Source organism: Dunckerocampus dactyliophorus, chromosome 7, assembly GCF_027744805.1.
Source record: "Dunckerocampus dactyliophorus isolate RoL2022-P2 chromosome 7, RoL_Ddac_1.1, whole genome shotgun sequence".
In the NCBI taxonomy this organism is placed as follows: Eukaryota; Metazoa; Chordata; class Actinopteri; order Syngnathiformes; family Syngnathidae; genus Dunckerocampus; species Dunckerocampus dactyliophorus.
The window spans coordinates 6855658-6870556 of record NC_072825.1 but is presented as its reverse complement, the minus strand read 5'-3'; the positions used below and the strand labels follow the sequence as shown (position 1 = coordinate 6870556).

Genomic DNA, 14899 nt, shown 5'->3' with positions numbered 1-14899 from the left:
AGTATGGGCAATAATCCCGCTGTGATTTTAGCTATTTTATATATTTCCCTTTCTTTTCTTCCAATTAAATTGCACACATCATAGGTTGTTATTAGCAATGCACATATAAAGGAGGTGAGGCCGCATTCGTGTGGAAGAGTCATTCTGACCCCCCACCTTCCCAGCCTGATCACCCACTTTTTTTTAACTTTCAGTCAGCCCCCTGACTGCCTCCAATCCAAAGTCCCTTGCCCAGTTCTCCTCTCCACCGTGGTATGCTTGACTCACAGCTCCCCCCACCGCCCCCTTCCCCCTGCCTCCAACGCTCCCTCCCCCGGCAGCCTTGACTCAGGCTTATTGCCCTCGCTCAGCTGCTCAGTTCGACGCTGACTGTTGATTGGTGCTCGAGAGGAGAAGGAAGCCTTGGGAGTATTTATAGAGACTCTCTCGTTTACCAGAACAATAACAACCCCCACCCTCTTTCCAACACACACACCACAAAAAAGAGGCAAAGTGACTTTTGGCTTCACGTGGGACACACTTTGCCCCGTTGTGTGTTGCTCACTTGCAGTGACAACAACAACACAAATGAGGACAACTTTGCCACGTTTTCCTGAATGCTTGAGTTCATATTTCAGCGAAATGACAAACGACACAGTTAAACTGACTTTCAGGAAGTGGCAGAAGAGTACCCACAGTCACATGGTATTGACGCTTGTGGACCTGTGTCAACACTGCAACCCAGCAGTTTAACTGTAACTCTCTTGGAAGTTCCTCTTGGAGTTAAAGGCTATGTTTACACAACAACAATTGATTTTTCCCCTCTCTTCATAGATGCTGTAATATGCATGCCAGACCACTAGTAGACCATGAAACTTTGTCAAGAAACAAACAATTTAGTGGATACTTTGAATACCCTCCATCAGCATACAGTATATGTGATATAAGAATGAAAAGTAGATAGGCGTAGCTATGCAGTAACCGCGCACATTGCGAAGCAGTGTCGTAACCACAAAAGCTACTACAGCGCAGCATTCCGCCATTATTGATGTAACAAATCTTTAAATGTTTGCGTTTTCAGGCTCCAAAATTGCAGTTGTCATGCAATCAATACGGCAATCAATACGTCAACCAGTGTTTTCTTTTAAAAGCAAGCAATCGCATGTAAGCAGACGTTCATGTTTCGAGTGACTCACTTTCGATTCCATTCAAGACGAAATCCTCAAATCAGAAGTAGAAAAAAAAAATTGACATCACCCGATGCAAACTGAGTCTGACATCACAGCAACTGCCAAACAACACGTCCACAGTGACTAGAGAACACGCATGGTAAATTACAATGACAACAAAAAGCATAGACCATTAAATATGGGCTAAAGATAGTAAATTAGTGAGCATTTACAATAAGGAAAACAAATTTCGGTTTATGTTGAAAATTTGTGCAAAGATTTTGCCTCTGTTCGTGCACATTTCCCATTTAGCGTACAATATGGCACGCATCATGTCGTGTTATCAATAGTCCAACTGTGTTCTCAACTTATTTTTATCACCAAACATGTTAACAGCCTGTTAAACTAGCGTGGAAATGGGAACCGGAAGTCATTGTCCCCTCAGGTCTGTCGCCCGTCTATGACGTCATCAGCGGTTGACTCTGTCGCGCTTTGCTAACTAACACAGGTATGCCACAAGTCTCTGCTTTTCTTATTGAGCACAGCTGCAAAATAACCCACAACAGAGCCAAAGAAAGTTGCAAGTGCCAGCACTAATGAAGAAGGTAAAGAAATAACTCATAGCAAAACAAGAAGGTGGTGCCTGTGTGGATCTTGCTGCCTCATCGCCACCTTTGTCAACAATCTAGTCTTCAACCCAGGTAAAAGTAAGGTTAAATGTTAAGTTGTCCGTTTCCTTCCTCATCTCTTGTGTAGTTGTTTACGTACATTTAAGGGTGTGTGTATGTACGCTGTTTTAGATATTTGGTTTAAGTAAACACAGTAATACCAGATATGAGTGATTTGAAAATACTTGAAATTGGACACATACACCTGCAGTTGAAATGCAGCCCATGACGCCATCTCCAGTAGAGTGAAAATATGGGCATAAATTCCTAAATGCTGTTGAAGATTCAAACACGTACACAATAATAGCTCTTGTCATTTCTTTAGTCAATTTTCTTTTGTTTGCGCTCCTCCTTAGAGTCACATTGGGACATTAAAGACGCCGTGTAGCCGCACTCTTTAATTACTTTTGCTCGATAAGTGAGCAGTTAATGGATTTCGCACGGCGCCCGATACACAAACACACTTGCTGCCGTTTGATGTTTTTTGGTTATGTCGAGCATGGACACATCTAACTGATTGAGTATGTTAATTAGTGCTGCTGTGGCGAGAAGGCTTGTTCATTCCCTTTTGCTGTGACTGACACACGTGTTCAGCAAAAACTAACATCCACTGCTGGCCAATTACAGAATCCGGAGACAAACAATCGTTTGACATTGCCTGACATCAGATGGCGCCTGTGTGAAACACTCACTTCTCCTACCTCACTCCCACGCTTGACGACAAGTAGACCGCTCGATGGCTAGCGCTCTCGACTCACATTTGGCGGACCCTGATTTGAGCGCCGGGCATGCACAGTCGTGTTACAGCTGTACTTCGATTTATCCGCCGGATTTATGTCGCTGCGTGAAACGGGTCAGATGTTTCAGTATCCTTTATGGTGGAAATGTAATAAAATGCGAACCAAAATAATGAGTGCAAGGCTAGAAGCACCAAACTAAAACATTGCAATTTCAGTGCTGCTTTTCATTGGGGTACCAACTGAACCAAGGGCCAAATCAGATGGGAGGTGATCATGGCCTGCTTCACAATATCACAACACATGTTGGAATTCATGCTTCCTCTCAATGAACTGCACCTCCTCTAGGGGCGGCAGCACTCATGCAGTCCCAGGCCGTGGCAGCTTGAATGTTGGAAGGACACGATCTTATCTTGCTACTCAATTGTGTTGCCGAGTATTTAGAAAATAATGGCCATGTGACGGATAGTACATGTATTTTGTTATACAAGGTTTAGCCTGACTACTCTAAAGTATATCCGAAGTTACTTTCTGTAGTATTGTCCAGGCCTGTCACGATAACAAATTTTGCTGGTCGATAATTGTGCAAATTATCGTAGATAATAGATGTTATCCGCAACATTTTTGCGAGGGACACCATTTTGCACTGTTTTGTTTATATTTGCCGACCAAACGCCTCAGTAAGCGCTGACTGTCGGGACCAAGGCTCCGCTGCCCAAAGCACGTCCACGTTTTTTTTTCCACTTGAGAAAACTGGTCGTGTCGGCCGTTGGTATTCATGCGCTCACCTTGTTCTCGTTCTGTTTAAAACCAAAATATTCCCACACTGGGGCTTTTGGCTGTGGCATTCACCCCAGAAACCTTCGCTGCTGTGAATTCATTCATATTAGTGTATACTGGCTCACGAAGCTACGTAACTGCTCTGTATCCACTCATTAGTAGCCCCGCCTCCACAAAGAATGAGATGATCGAGGGCTCACTCTCTTCGCTCATTTCACTATAGGACCAATACACACAGTCAGATGCAGAGTGAACCCTCTTGCCTCTCATACATGCACATGTCAATTTATCTGGGTCGTCATAATTATCGAACTGTTTTTTTTTTATTGTTTAATTAATCAATTTATCGATTATCGTGACAGGCCTAGTATTGTCCCTTGAGGACAAATACTGTCATGAAAATGCTCGCTCATATGTGAGTCAGGGCATTGAAATGATCCCATCGAGACTGTTCAGGTGGCCTTCGAAGACGTTTTAAGCAGGCTTCATCAATTTACGTTCACGACTAGATAGAAAAGAGCTGTCCTGTCTAACCTGAACAGTCCGGTTGCAATGCCCCGAGAGTACAATGACCTGGATGAATGAGAATATTCACAGAGACATACTGTACTGTATATAATTGACACATTGGAAGCACAAACTGTACCTTGCCAGGCCGAACAGAAACTGCACCACTCAATGGAAACGCGGCTTATCAACCATCCATTTTCACAAGCATTTTATCAACATTTACATTTGATCCATCATTCGCTGTGACTAAACATGAGTCAGAGAGTCATTTTAAGACCTTTTACAAGAGCGACTCATCGTCATCATCAGCCATCGATATGCTGTGAGCGGATTCGATGTGAAATGCTAGCTTGGCTTTGTTAGTGCAGCATCATGATTCACAGCGTGGCACAGGCCAGCGTCCACACTGGGGAGTGGAGGCACCACTTGCACCCTATTGCTCCTATTAACACCGTCACATGACCCCGTGGTTCTCTTGCTCGTTTCTCGCAAGCACACACTCGCTCACACGTCCAGGATCGATACATGGCTTAAGGGCGCCTGGCTGTGTTGTATGTATGTGTGTGTGTGTGTGTTGTGTTGGCTCCGCCTCAAAAATCATGGACTACAGTCAGTGGGGAGGATGCATCATATATCAAACATACACAAAAGCAGAAGAGACATTGTGCTGGAGTGTTTTGTGTGCACCATATTTGGGCGTATGGCTCAAAGCAAATATAAGTAACTGTACCTTAAAATAACAGCTTCTGAATCATGGTGACGTGACTTGGTTTTCGTACAAGATTGCACTTAACAAACTAGTCCGTTTGCACTGCACTGTGTGGTTCTGTGAAGTTGAATGCCCAAACACTGGCTGTCCGTGCTTTTTTTATAGAGCGTGACTGCTAAATAACCCGCCATGGGGCCAAAGAGAGTCGTGAGTGCTTGCACCTTGATAATAACGGTTAAAAAGATTATTTAATTCGATCTCGCCAGGATGTACGCAAAGTCCGCATCAACAATGAGTTCCATCCATTCGTCATTTAGAATTATTTTGCATTGTTTTCTTGTTCATATTTTTCGGTGTCTGAACCGGACTAGTTCAATCTACATTATTTCCGATGGGGAAAAATTCCCTCGTTTTTTTGTACGTTTTGGATTTTGTGGGACCTTTTGGGATGGATTAATGACAAAAAGGTCACGAGGTGTTGTTTTGATGGCCGTTCAAATCAATTTGGTTGGCTTGTCAGTTAGTACGCAAAAAGATCACAAATTTACTTTGAATTTTGTAGAGGAAGAATCATGGATTTTTGGGATAAAAATGCCAAGTCCCGATAGATCTGGATAGCAAAACAAAACACAAAAAAATTATATGCTGCAAAATAATTTCCTTCGCCTTTGAGTCATGATAGAATCCTTCCACCCCCCCTGCCCCAGAGCACAAATGGTAGAATCGTATCTCATAGTGCATAAGCCAACTAATAAACAAACAAACACTAATATGCCGCTCCATGACTATTTTTTTCACACTTTTGTCTGAATGTCCTTTATTGGTTTCGTAGTTTGAATGGCTTTGGAACGCCCCGGCCTCCCCCCCGCACTGATATGCAAATGGTAGCATCCATAAAATTGTTTCCAGCAATTTCCCAGCGTCCGTGTATTCCAACCGAACAGTATTCCTCCCCAGAAGGGAGATCGTTGCCAAACAAAAAAAACAACATTAGATACTTTTTTTTGTCACAATGAAGACATTCACACCGCCTCAGGATATTAAAAGTACTGTCCTGTCCTGAATCTTCCATGCACCAGGAAGTACAAAAAAATGTAACATAAATACGTCAGTATACTGTTTTTTTTGTTTTTGTTTTTTTACTTTAGTTTGATTATTTGCTTGCCCGTTCTCCTGCCCAGAATAAAAAATTGGTTTGGTCCAGTCGTCTGACTGACTGGTGCTTTGTCAACCAGGAAGTAGTTTGCAGACTAACATGTAATTTTGTTTGCGGTTCATCAGTAGCTGAGGTCTGTTCCCTGCTGTGCGCTATTGCAGTTCTGTTGTAGTTTATTGCTCACTTTCACCAATACAATTGAAAGAAGAGTAAAACTTGATTATTATTCTCCCGACAGTGTGCTGTGAACTGTTTCAGAAGAGAAACTGATGTTGATTCTGTTTTATTTGCACTGGCTGACTGGCTGGGTGAGTTTCTCAGAGAGAGTGCCCCTCACCTGGGAGTGGCTTATTAACACTAGCTTAAAGTGGCTTGGACAATGTCAAACAATGACAAACGCCTGCCAACCGCTGTCCATTTACAGACGAATGCCCTGGACAATAGATCGTCTCCACACACACACACACACACACACGCACACACACGCATATACAGCTCCTTTCATTTGCAATGGCAGGTGAGTGGTCGTTCTGAAGTGGGCAATCGACAACACGTGCATCTGGCGAGCGAAGGCAGCATCGATAGTCTGCACACGGAGCACATCCATGCACAGCTGTAGCTACATGGCCTAGAATAGCACATTCCTCTGTCCTCCCTCTCACACGTAGACCCACTGATGGGTCACATGGACCAGAAGTGGACGTGCACAGCAGGCCAGCTCTGCACAAACACACCAAAAAACATGCATGAAGGTGTTTTTTTTTTTTTTTTAAATGGCCATTCTCCCACAATGTTATCCCTTATGCACTTAAAGATATTTCTCAGGACGTTTAATCACCTAAATGGCTGTTGGCCTCAAGTGTTATGTTGCGTTCTCCTGTGTGCTCTTCTTGTCTCTTACAACACAACACAGGGCTCATGTCTCCTGAACAAAAAAAAGGAGGTCAGCTGGCTGCAGGGCCTTTTCCTATTGGGCCACCCCCCCTCCCCCGTCTCTTGAATAAGAATAATCTCACAGATGACATCACAGCAGCTACATTTACACTCAGGCAGCAACACTCTTGACATTAACTCAGTGATGGCAACACTGGGAATTAGACAGTGAACATAACATCTATTTATCTCAGCCAAAAATAACACTCTAGCTTCCATTAAGACGGAAATTTGCACTAAGATCATAGTCTTCTGGTTGTTTGCCTTCAAAATGTTGTCATGTAAAGATGTAAAACATGATAATAGCTATCATGTTTACAGTGTCTTTCTACTGGTACACATCTGGCTACAACATTTTTCCATTACAACAAACATTCTTGGTAATGTTAGCTACACTGCCAACTAGTGGCCTGGCATGCTAACTACTGTTAGCAGTTATTTGCCCTCGTTCATAGTCTCAAAGTTGTTGTATACAGTCGGAATTTTGCCATATATACATCATCAAAATATCCATCTACGTATTTTATTGTTATTTTTATTTTTTTTGTTGAATTTGGTTAAAGTGTATATTTATCTAACTAGCTAGCTACATAAACGACACTGTCATGCATTCAGACAAGAATTATTGGTTATGTCAGCCACACTGCCAACTAGTGGCCTGGCATGGTAACGACAGTTAACTTTAAGCTTTTTAGCTGTGCTATCTCACAATTTAGCTGTCTATCTGAACAATAACAAAAATGGATACCAAGCTAACTACAGTTGAATTTGGACTAGGACGATAGTATTTTGTCATAGAAATTTGTCATATAAACACAGCTAACGTTTCTATCTATCAGTCTTAGTTATTTAGCAACAACAACAAAAATGGCGAACCAAGTCTTTGGCACTGACTTTTGTTAGCTACACTGTCCTATTTAGTAGTGATGTGTCGTCACGAACGAATCTGTCTTAGAGGCGGCTCTTTGAAATGAACGACAGGAGCCGGTTCATGGCGTTGGAAGCCAATTGGGAGCCGATTTGTTTTTTTTCCTTGTCTTTTTTTCTGTTGAAGGTGAATGTCATTGGTCAAGATGTGTGGCGGCGTCGCTGTGTCCACACTGAGCAAGGAGAGTGGTGGGGTTAAACACGCTCTGGTGCTCTTAGAGCCGATTTGTTCGTGGGAAATTTGCATGACGAGATTTGACCTATTTTGATCCTCTATTGAGATGGAAACACAGAGCCGAAATTTCCATCACTACTATTTAGCTACCTATCTAAACAATAACAAAAATGGCTACCACCACTCATTTGTGATCGCTATGCTGCCGACTAGTGGCCTGGCATGCAAACTACAGTTGAATTTGCAGTAGTTGTTTACTTTGAAAATGTTGCCAGACAAACAATATCAAAGTATCTATTCATCTATCTCATAAGATATTTATCTATCCATCTATCTGTTTAGTTATCGCTCTAGGTAGCTACCTATATAAGCAATAGCGAGAATGGCTACTGAGTTAAGTCACTTGTGTTAGCTGTTAGCTACACTGCCAACGAGTGGCTTGGCATATAAAACACCATTGATGAATAGCTTATAAACAAATGTGCATATAAACATGGCCAAATTAAGTATCTATGTATCTATGTAGCTAGAAAAACAACGCTTCATTGTCCACTAACATAGACATAGATAGACGCCGCATCTAGCGCTGAGCCGTACGTCGACGTCACCGCCATATTTGATGTGTCAAGGCTGTGCTGTAAATTAACAAAAGTAAAAGAAATTTGCACCAAAAATTCGAGAAGATGAAATACATTGTATTTGGTAAGTGTTTTATTGTAAATTGTAAGTGTTTCCCGAGGATATTAGTGCATGTGTGAATGTATAAACGAGAGGCATTAACTTACAGTTCTTTGTAGTACAAAGGCGATTTATGAAAGTAAGTCCTTTTACCTGTCCATTAAGACTAGAACTCATGGTAATGTTAGTTGCACTGCTAACTAGTGGCTGGGAATGCTAACTACAGATGAATTTGCACGAGGATCACAGTGTCAAAGTTGTCAAATAAACATTGGCAAAGTATCTAGCTATCTAAAATAAGATAAATATTGTCATTGCTAATCTATATTTCTGAGAACAAACAAGATGTCTTTTTCAATAAAAAAGAAAAAGTCAAACAGTGGGGAGGAGAGTATTTAAATGTGCTTTGCAGCGTCTCTTAAAACTGCCCTTTTCTCCGTTACGCCCCTGCACAATTACATTAATGGGCCAATAGGAACAAAGAGGAGGCGGGACCTAGGCTCCTCCCCCTCCTACCACCAAGAAGACCGCCTTCCTCGGAGCTTTTTTAGATGTGCATAATCCCTGAGTTGACCCAGAAAATAGGCAGTCGTTTCAAGATCTGATGCTGCAGTCTTTGTGCGCACCTCTCCGGCAATGACGCGCGGCCCTGTGGACTACACGCACTGCTGAGCCCCCCCACCCCCCACCCCCTTGTCCTCCGCACCGCAGCGGACCACTGAAACACCGGAGCGACCCTTGAGAGAGGAGCAACTTTACTTGTGAACCGAACACGGTAGGTCCACATTTTGGATTGTAGTCAAGGTTAGGTTTTCTTACACCGTGCATGTGTGTGTCTGCGTGTGCATGTTTCGCTTATATGCGCCTGTGTGCGCGCGCGTGTATGTATGTATGTATGTATGTATGTGTGCGTGTGTGTGTGTGTGTGTGTGTGTGTGTGTGTGGTGCACGGCGCTCCATTGTTTCCTTGTTTGAAAGCCACGGCGATGTGATTATTGTGCACTGTCGCGCACATTTACGTGATGGCAATATTCCATTTAAACAAAAAAGGGGAGGGGGTGTAAGAATTGAAATGCAGCGTGTGCAGCAGTGTTGGGTAGCGCCGTGATGTCACAGCGTTCTTTGTTGCAACCTTGCGTGCGTAAAAATGTGCGTTTAGCGTTGAAGCATTTTTTAAAAAGCGATTTGCTTTAAATGTGCATCCATATTTTTTAACCCGCGGTTGCACAGAAGCTTCATATTGACGCCTATACAAAGCTAGTTCCTGTTGTTGTTATTAGTTGTAAATGGGAATGTAAAATAATGATGACAATAATAATCCTCCTGTGCTTCCAAACAAACAGGAGGCATGGCAGAGCACCTCATGATGCCCATGAATCACGGCTCGGCCGGCGCTGGTCTCCACGGTTACCGGATGGGCATGAACGGCCTGCAGGCGGGCCACCAGCCGCACGGCAACCAGCAGGCCATGCGACCGCTGCCCGGCGGCCAGATGATGCATTACGGCGGCGCCCAGGCCAGCATGGAGACGGCCATGCGGCAGCGGCAGGGCATGGTGGCCGGGCCCATGAGCGGACAAATGAACGGCGGCCAAATGGGCCACCACCACCACCAGATGACCTCTGGGAACATGATGTATAACGGGCAGCAGCAGCATCACATGCACCAGGCCCAGCAGCAGCACCAGCCGCACCAACAACACCAAGCCCAACAGAACCAGTTCATGAATGGAGGCTTAACATCTCAGCAGCTCATGGCCAGCATGCAGCTACAAAAACTCAACACCCAGTATCACGGACACCCGCTGGGCCCCATGGGCGGGAACCACATGGGACCTGCGAACCAGTATCGCATGAACCCTGCCCAGCTGGCCAACATGCAGCACATGGCGGGCCCGGCACTGGCCCTGAACGGTATGGACGCAGACATGATCGATGAGGAGGTGCTGACCTCGCTGGTCATGGAGCTGGGCCTGGATCGGGTGCAGGAGCTGCCGGAACTCTTCCTGGGCCAGAACGAGTTTGACTTCATCTCAGACTTTGTGAGCAAACAGCAGCCCAGCACTGTCAGCTGCTGAGAGGACACCCCCACACACCCTTAAATGTCTTCATCAAGATGGACCATAGACGGAGGTGTGCTCATCTCTTTTAAGGACCACCGAGCCGGGTCATGGTGCCAGGTGCGCAGAAGGAGAACTCTGGCTTGTGGTCTGAGTTGGGGAGGGCGGTGGACCTTCCACTTCCTGGACATGAATGTAAAAACAAAAAAAGTCACAAAGCCACTCAGAACAATGACACTGTGTTTCCTCTCAGCCTGGATGGCCTCCAAGAAGGTGTATTTATTTATAATCTGACACAGAGAACTACCACCTACTGGGGCCAAGTGCTTTTTAATCATTTCACTTTTCATTTTTAAGTTAAATTTATGTTTCTCGCTTGTTTTTTCTGTTCTTTTTTTCCCAGCTTAAAAATAAGCTCACAGGTCCAAAAAGGAGCCTTAATTAATTACGAGGCGACCTGACAAGTTTTTTTTTTTTTGAAAGGAAGATTATTTTTTAGATGTGCTGTTCTCAAAATGGACTGCTTGTACTGTATGAAGCTGTATAACTCCGACACTGTTGTGTTCTTCATGGAGACGTAGAACCGCCTTAATCACGCAGATTCTTATTTATTATTGGTTGTTCATGTTGTCCCTTTTTTGTGGATGAGAATTTGAAGGTGGAGGGAAAGAGAGATGGTCTTTGTGAAAGGTTTTGAGGATCAATAAAGATGGCCTGGATAGAAGAATGGCCTGCTTTTCCATTTATTACAACCCCCCCACATGCCACCCTCCCCCCCAGGCTGATGTGAGCTCACTAAGTGATGATGTTAACCTGTGGGTGAGGTGGGCTCTTAAATCGTGCAATTATAGATCATACATGGGCAACTGAGGTGAGGCGTTGGCCTGCAAGGACGGGATGCGTTCGTCGACGTTTGTTTGTGTGCAACTTCCTGTTTACGGGTTTTCATGTATCCTGAATGCTCTCAGTTTTCTTTAAAGGTTCAGAATTCCATCCTTGATCGGAAATTGTAAGAATAAAAAACATATCCTGAAACATATGCACAATGCTAGTTCACGCCACTTTCAAGCCACTCAGACCTACTGGGACAAATGTCCATTTTGCGAGAGCTTGAATTAAGTGCATGCGGAATGATTGCTTCAATCAGCCAAGCGTTTTGTCATAACGGACCTTGAGCAGGGTGTGTGAGAAGTTTCAAATCAATCGGACTTGCCGGATGTTGATAACAGCGCCACAATTGGGCAAAATTCGACAATCCAGAATTTTGTCATAGAGGACTGAGATCTGGCCGTGTGTGAGAAGTTTCAAGTCAGTGTGACTTATCGGGTGAGAGGTGCGGCCTTTTAAGTTGTGTACTTTTGGGATTTAATAACAGCGCCACCATCGGGCTAAATTCTGTGACCCAAAATTTTGCCATAGAGGACTTCGATCTGGATAAGAGAAGTTTCAAGTCAGTCAGACTTACCAGGTGAGAGGTATCACTTTTTAAATGGTGTGCTTTTGGGGTTTAAAACCAATGCTCTGATTTGGTAAAATCTCAAAAAAGTTCAAAGGGTATTTTTGTAGAGGGCTTTGAGCTGGACGTGTGCGAGAAGTTTGACGTCATCAGTTGAGATTTGTAGCCTTTTTCAATTGTCTTAATTTTGTGGTTCGGAAAAAACAAAATTCTGTGGTCCACAATTTTGTTGTAGATGACTTTTCATGTGTGAGAAGTTTCAAGTTATTCAGACTTACCAGGTAAGCGGGGCGGCCTTTTAAGACTTTTAAGGCCCTGTCCACACAGGAATTTTACTGTCATTTTAATTTTTTTGGCGGATTGAAAAAAATTCACGTCCACACTGCCGGATTAGTGAATAGTTGCATCCAGACGGGTAACAGATTACTGAGTGAAAACAATGTAATACACAAGGCACACCTGCGTGTGGCGCTGTGAACAGTGTAATTGTGTCATTTTGGGGTTTAATAACAGCAAAATTCTATGATCCAGAATTTTGTCATCGAGGACTTTGAGCTGGATGTGTGCGAGACGTTCTAGTCATTCAGACATAGCAGGTGGGTGGTGCTGCCTGTTAAATGGCGTAAGACTTTATGCCGGGCGTGTGTGAAGTCAGTCAAACGTATTGAGTGGGGGCCACTGCCTTTAAATGTTGTACTTTGGGGGTTTGACAACAACCGACCCAGAGTTTTGTTCGAGAGGACTTTGAGATGGTTGTGTGGAGAGGCCTTTTAAAACCTTTTCAATCATGTCATTTTGGGGTTTAAAAAAAACAATGCCACAATCTAGAAAAGTCTCTCCAGTTCAAAGGATTTTTCATTGAGAAGTTTGAGCTGAACATAGTATCTTGGCAAAAAAAAGTAACTGAAAATTTGGTATAATCCAGTCATTGCAATAAAAAAAAATCCGATCCATGGAAGATAATGGACATTGTCCCAACTGACAGAACACCTACAAAAGTTTGTCTTTTGTGGAGACGCTCCATTACGGTTCATTACCTTTAATTCCATTCAATCCAGAATCGAACATAACCTCCTTTTAGCTATTAAGATCCTACAGTATATCGGAGACATTTACGCATTGATTTTGCAGGTGATGCATTGAAAAAGAAGCCTCGGTGGAGGTCAGACGTTGTCTTCACTTGCTCTTGTTGATATGTTTTAGCTAAATGAATGCCCTTCCGAGTGTTTACCTTGAGGAAAAACTATTCTCGTAGGAATGAGCAGCTTATGTAAGTAGCATTTAACTAACATTAGTTTCACTTACCGCGCTGCTCACATTTGTTTCCTTGCTGTGTGTGTGTGTGTGTGTGTGTGTGTGTGTGCGGATGGGGGAGGTGTGAATGGCCAAAGAATGCTTACCTTGATGGGGGTTTAACTGACTTAAAGCTTGTAAGCCGTGACTCACAAGAGGCCTGGTGCCTTTTCACAGCTCGCACCGTGTGGACTTTGAATACATGTGTGTGTTTTGAATGTCATTTTCCCACTGGAAGCCATACAGTGGATCCCTGCATGCATTCAGCATTCACTGCCCCACAAATTAGCACATTTTTTTGGTCCAAAAAATGTTTTATTTGTATTTTTTTCTCCAAAAAAATGTCATTCAAGCTGGTAATAATTGATAAATATGTGATAATACAGGTCAAATGTACAGCATACATTTACCACAGTTAAAAAGCCCACAATTTTTACATGTTTATGTCATTATGATCACTGATCATGTTTTTTTGTTAAGCGGTTGACATTTTGCACTTTGTTCGACAGTCCTTGAATGCACCACAACTGCTGTGTGACACAAAAGTGAAACTTACAGCGTAACGCTGAGTCCATCTGTTCATCAGTCATCTTACATTATCATTCATTACTGCTGATACTCTGTATATTTCATACAGTAAATACAGTATGTTTAACATGAGGCAAACTTAGCACTGGATTGTGTCACGAGTGAGCAATGGCAATTAAAGAGAGACAGAGGAGGGTTCCGGAGCTGAGTCCAAACTAATAATTACAGAAGTCACTTTTATTGCAAATGTTGACCCGAAATCGGAGGAGAACATGACACCGAGCTAGCAGGAGGCTTTTAGGAGCGGGGTGACAAATTTTAATGGCTGTATCTATTACTCACCGTGTTTTTTGCCATTCACTGGTGGTCCTGGAACGTGACTCCTGCAAGAATCGTTGATCCACTGTGAATCGTTCCAGGGCCAAGCTGTCATCGTCATTTATTTACTGTATTAAGTGATGTTAAATGTAGTCAACAATGTTTTAACCCTTAAAATTAAGTCATGTTTCACCCGTAGGTTCCAAAATGGTCCTGCTCATGAACAGGTAGTAAACATATAATAGAGTTTTTTTCACCACAACTACCGTAAAGTCTGGTGTGGAAGCCACAATGTTGTATAAGCCACACCCACTAAATTTAGAGGTGTCATCTTACAAACAGCATTAAACTCATCACACAGGAAGTTAACACTCAAAAGATATACCTAATAAATATACTAACATGTACCAATACAAGTTTAAAATAATACATAAATAAAAGCATTTTAAAGTTTTCCCATAATGCATTTCATTTGAGCAAAGCATTTCATTGGAGGACAAGCAGCATAGAAAATGGATAGATGGCGCTGCAATGCTGCCTCTGTCCACCAGAGGGAGCCAGAGGAGCCCAGAGGGAGGCTCTGACTGCAGCACCTCGATGAATGCGTTGCTCAGACGCAATGCATTATGGGACAACTTTAAGAGTTGTTTTCATTAGAAACTTGTATTGTTACATGTTTGTATATTTGTCAGGTATACAGTACCTTTTGAGTGTCAAGTTGCTGTGTGTTGAGTTTAGTGTGACTGTTATATTGTTTTACTGTTATATATAATGACCTCCTGCCATTTTCAATGGGTTGACAAGCACTGATAGCTTGTGATTGG

The 14899-nt window shown here is 43.1% G+C and overlaps 1 protein-coding gene across 1 annotated transcript; it reads left to right on the top strand.

The window, feature by feature from the left end:
- The first annotated feature begins 8981 nt into the window (after positions 1–8981).
- On the top strand, positions 8982–11207 carry cited4b (Cbp/p300-interacting transactivator, with Glu/Asp-rich carboxy-terminal domain, 4b). The gene is made up of 2 exons (XM_054783115.1): positions 8982–9196; positions 9765–11207. The coding sequence occupies exon 2, from the start codon at positions 9770–9772 to the stop codon at positions 10496–10498; it is 729 nt and encodes a 242-aa protein (XP_054639090.1). The 5' UTR covers positions 8982–9196; positions 9765–9769; the 3' UTR covers positions 10499–11207.
- The last annotated feature ends 3692 nt before the right edge of the window (positions 11208–14899 follow it).